This window comes from Pteropus alecto, unplaced genomic scaffold, assembly GCF_000325575.1.
Source record: "Pteropus alecto unplaced genomic scaffold, ASM32557v1 scaffold135, whole genome shotgun sequence".
Classification (NCBI taxonomy): domain Eukaryota; kingdom Metazoa; phylum Chordata; class Mammalia; order Chiroptera; family Pteropodidae; genus Pteropus; species Pteropus alecto.
The window spans coordinates 4586487-4591449 of NW_006438076.1; the positions used below are offsets into that span (position 1 = coordinate 4586487).

The 4963-nt window shown below is 36.0% G+C and overlaps 1 protein-coding gene and 2 pseudogenes across 1 annotated transcript; 1 reads left to right on the forward strand and 2 right to left on the reverse strand.

The window, feature by feature from the left end:
• Positions 1–295: 295 nt before the first annotated feature.
• On the forward strand, positions 296–1243 carry LOC102887682 (olfactory receptor 8B3). Its single transcript, XM_006915226.1, has one exon. The coding sequence runs from the start codon at positions 299–301 to the stop codon at positions 1241–1243; it is 945 nt and encodes a 314-aa protein (XP_006915288.1). The 5' UTR covers positions 296–298.
• A 403-nt stretch (positions 1244–1646) lies between these two features.
• Positions 1647–2285, reverse strand: LOC102887430 (annotated as a pseudogene).
• Positions 2286–4306: 2021 nt separating this feature from the next.
• LOC112482540 lies at positions 4307–4427 on the reverse strand (annotated as a pseudogene).
• Between the last annotated feature and the right edge of the window lie 536 nt (positions 4428–4963).

Genomic DNA, 4963 nt, shown 5'->3' on the forward strand with positions numbered 1-4963 from the left:
GTGAGGGATACATCCCCAGTACAAAAGGTCATCAGCAGGTCAACCTATTCCTCAGCTACGCCATTCCTCTATCTTCTAATAAAGACAGCATAGCTGTTTGTCATATGCAGCTCATGCAGACAAAAGACACAGTGATTTAAATATTGAGGAACGTGTGTGGCAGTCCTTTCAGACCCTTAAGATCTTATTTGATTACAACCAGTCTGAGTTCCCTTCTCATGAAAGAGTTTGTAAGGAGAGAGCTGGTTCCTCTATTAATGGAATTTTCATTTGTTCTCACAGATTTCTGAAGTCGAGAATGCTGGCTAGAAATAACTCCTTAGTGACCGAATTTATTCTTGCTGGATTGACAGACGATCCAAAGCTCCAACAACCCCTCTTTTACCTGTTTTTAATGATCTACATTATCACCGTGGTGGGCAACCTTGGCTTGATCATGCTCATTGGTCTAAATTCTTACCTCCACACCCCTATGTACTATTTCCTCTTCAACCTATCCTTCACTGATCTCTGTTTTTCATCTGTTTTCACCCCCAAGATGCTGATGAACTTTGTGTCAAGGAAGAATATCATCTCCTATGTCGAGTGCATGACTCAGCTGTTTTTCTTTCTCTTTTTCGTCATCTCAGAATGCTATATATTGACCTCAATGGCCTATGATCGCTATGTGGCCATATGTAATCCATTGCTGTATAAGGTCACCATGTCCCCTCGGGCTTGTTCTGTGCTAACTTTTGCTGCATATGTGATAGGATTTGCTGGAGCATCTGCTCACACAGGTTGCATGCTCAGACTAACCTTCTGCAATGTTAATATCATCAATTATTACTTGTGTGACATCCTCCCTCTCCTCCAGCTCTCGTGCTCCAGCACTTATGTCAATGAAGTAGTAGTTCTCTTTGTCGTGGGTATTAATATCACGGTACCCAGTTTTACTATCCTAATTTCTTACATCTTCATCCTCACTAATATTCTTCATATCAAATCCACACAAGGAAGATCAAAAGCTTTCAGTACCTGTAGCTCCCACATCATTACTATTTCTCTCTTTTTTGGATCAGCAGCATTCATGTATCTTAAATATTCTTCTCCTGGATCTATGGACCTGGGGAAAACTTCCTCTGTTTTCTATACTAACGTGGTGCCCATGCTTAATCCCTGGATCTACAGTTTGAGGAACAAGGATATCAAAGTTACACTGAGGAAAGCCCTGTTTAAAATCCAGAGAAGAAATGTATTTTAATTAGAAGCTGCAATAACATAAAAATATTTTTAATTTTTTTATTGAATTTTTATTGCTGTTTTTCAAAAAAGGGTTTTGTTTATAACAATGTTGCTCCTTCAGATTGTATTATGTGTGGTTTAACAGACTTGTATTATCATTTCCCTTATAGCTGATCTTGTCTCATGTTTTGCCTCTATATCTCTTGAACCCTGTATCATTTACTTAAGAAAATGTTTATAAACAGAACACATATACTGACCTTTTTTCTTTTTTTGTTTTCATTCATCCCACAAGAAGCCGTAACTCTGTTAATGGTAGAAGCAAAGCAGTACACATTTCATACCAAGCTGCAGTTACTTTTTTAAAACACATACACACACACACACGCACACACACACACAGAGTCCTTGTTTTTAGATGCTTACATTGTTAATTCCATGTTAGCACTTACAATGTCATTACTATTGTTCTTCAGGGTTCAACCTGCCTTTGCTCTCAATACATTTACTTGTGACATGACCAATTCTATGTCCTTAACTTCCACACTTGTTTCATCAACCTCTTCTTTTCTCTCCTCTTGTACAGTTGGAGTCTGTGCGTTTTCTTGAATGTTTGAGACAGCTTCACCTTGAACTTAGAATTCTTCAGCAACTGCTAGCTGTGCTTGCTGAGATAAATCCTCGGTCTTGGCTTCTCAAAAAACTATGTCAGTATCTGAAGCTGGGCTCTTGTAGACATCAGGTTTTGTGATGACAAAGAGGATATTCTTAGATTTCCCTATAGTGACTCTATGACCCCCGTATTTGTCGTAGACCCAGTTTGGACCTAGCCTACGGTGCCTTCTTTTTACTCCAGCTCTGTTTTGCTTTAATGACTGGCTCTTCATCAATTCCAGTTGCTGCTGACAGTTGGGCTTGTGTGGTTGCCTGTTTGGAATCTTGTTCCTCAATCTCTGGTACTATTTCATCACTGTCAGATTTTGTTCCAGACCCTGTCTCAGCCTTGGGCTGTGGCAACTTCTACTCTGTAGTGGGACAGTTTCTGTGGCTTCACCAGGCATTTCTGTGTGGAGACTGTGGAACCATGATGTCAGCAGAAAAAGCTAGGCTGACTTTTTTTTCCCCATTATATTTTGTACTTGGGTCTCCTGGGCTATTCCTAATCTAGACGAATGTGGTGAATTTCATAAGGCATAGAACGTTAAAATTACAGCTTGCTCACCTAAACACAGAAACACCAAATATTATAGAAGCATTTTCATTCTTATTAATATTATTTCTGGTATAGCCAACAAGATTCAGAGCAATGTCTTCATTAGAAACTATCTATATAGTTTAAAATATAATCAGATCTCCCTGATCTTGTCCTTTTGTTCTATTTTTTCCACCAACTTTCTTTTCATTTTATGTCCTTTCTTGTTCCCTTTGAGAATGGCAAAATTCGTACCACACATCACTTGTGTTTGAGAGCCCTTATCAGCCCAGTTCATTTAATATTGATGAGAATACATATAAATTTACCTTTTATTGCTAAAGATAGCATCAACAGAGTATGATTAAAGGAATACTACATATATATCTTAGGATTCTAAAGGGGGAGGTAACTTGTTTATTACAAAACTTGGATCAATTGCCATTTAATAACATAAAATATTTTTAAAATAACATATAGTAGTTCTTACTTTAGAATTTATCATTTAGATGTAAATGTTGCATGTTAAGTTAGAAAAAATATGTTAGGCATTGTTTTACTTATCTAATAAAATTTATCATTAAAAAGTATATATTAATAGTAACAAACTGTATTCCTAGCAACATTTTGTGAGCTTATTTAAACCTGTCTCTTAGTCCAGTCAGGCTGCTACAACAAAATACTATAGACTAATTAAACAACAGAAATTTACTTCTCACAGTTTGGAGGCTGGCAATCCAAGTCAGGGTGCCAGAATGAATGGGGGAGGGCCATCTTCTGGGTTGCACAAGTCTCATTATATCCTCACGTGGTGAAAGGTGCTAGTAATCTCCCTGGGACATTTTTTATAAGGCACTAATTCCATTCATAAGGATTCTATCCTCATGACTTAAGCACCTCCTAAAAGCCCTACCTCCTAATATCATCACCTTTGAGGGTTAAGGTTTTAAAATTTGACTACAGAGCACCTGTCTCATCAATAAGATAATAAACATATTTAAAGTAGATGCTATTTCCTATAATTTCCCTATTTCTTTAATGCTTTTCTTGTTTTATATTTGGAATATTAGATATATTTAGAGGACAAGAAATACTTGTTGAATTGTGTTATATTCATTGAATAACAACAATAAATTTTATTGTTATAAACAATATTTAATAAAATATAATAAGAATAATAATAAAGAAAGAAAACAGAAAAAAACTTTGGGGTATAATTTCTTTTTGGAGGGTGGACTGTGGCAGCCGTAAAGAGGTGTTTCTCACTCTCCTTCAGCAGAAGCAGCTGTGGGGAGCATCGTTAACTGAAAGTCTATAGCTGATATTCCTTTGGCTCCACTATAGTGTTCAAGCAGAGTACCTGCTTAACCTGTGATGTCCCCAGCCAATGGCTTTGCATGGTGAGTCATACAGGAGCTGGCCTGTTCTGTGTAATAGTATTCCCTTCTAATAAGAAATATTTACTTAGGGGCTTCCTATCATCCTGAGTGACTTTTTAGGACTTTATTGTGGTCTGTGATTCTTCTACTCAATCCTTGCTTCTCTCTCTCCTTTCTTAGGTGTCAAACTTTCATCTTGGTCTGCATGCCTTTATCACTGACTCCCACTCTCTCTCATTTTATCCTTCACAGGCATTTATCACAATAAATGTCTTGCAAGTCTAATCATTTCTTGGTATCTGCTTCTTGGGTAACTCCAAATTACACAGAGGACTTACATAACTAATTCTCAAACTTAGTATAAGGCTCTGATAATCCAGACAGATAGGTTTTTATTTTTTTATTTTTTTAATTTTATTTATTTATTTGTTTTTTGGTGAGGCAACCCTTGGTTGACCTCACAGATTGCAAGGACCTTGTCAGTTTATGATCCCTTATTTTTTATTTTTTACACCTACAGCACCTGGTCTTCCTAGGTGGTCTCCCATTCAAGTATACTAACCAGGCCTGACTTTGCTTAGCTTCCGAGATCAGACAGGATCGAGCTTGTTCAGGGTGGAATGGCCGTAGACAATCCAGATAGATAGGTTTTTAAATAAAGATAGACAATTAAATTATGATAGAGAATAGAAGATTCAGAAACAAATCTTCTCTTATACAGTCAAATGATTTTTTGGCTAAGAAACAAAGTAATTTCATTAAAGAAGAGCTTTTAAGCAATTGACGCTAGACATATTACCTATTTATGAGAAAACAATTAAACTGGATCTCTACCTCACACTATAAACAAAAAATTAATAGCAAATAAAACAAAACCGTATACATAAAGCTTAAAGATAAATCTTCTAGAAAAAAAACATAGGAAAGCATGTTGGTATAGGTGCAGAGTTCTTAGACATAGTCTAAAAAGCACTACACCCAAAAGAAAAACAGATAAAGTAAATTTCATTAAAATTAGAACATCTATTTATCAAAAAAAATTCATAAGAAAGCCACAGACTTGAATAATATTTACAATATATCTACCTGATAAGGGTAATGTATCCAGAATATATAACAAGTTAAAAATTAAATGCTGTCTCAATAATAAAATAAATTATAAGTAGGC

Coding starts and splice junctions, on each gene's coding strand:
- LOC102887682 (XM_006915226.1), top strand. CDS start 299: ATGCTGGCTAGAAATAACTCCTTAGTGACCGAATTTATTCTTGCTGGA.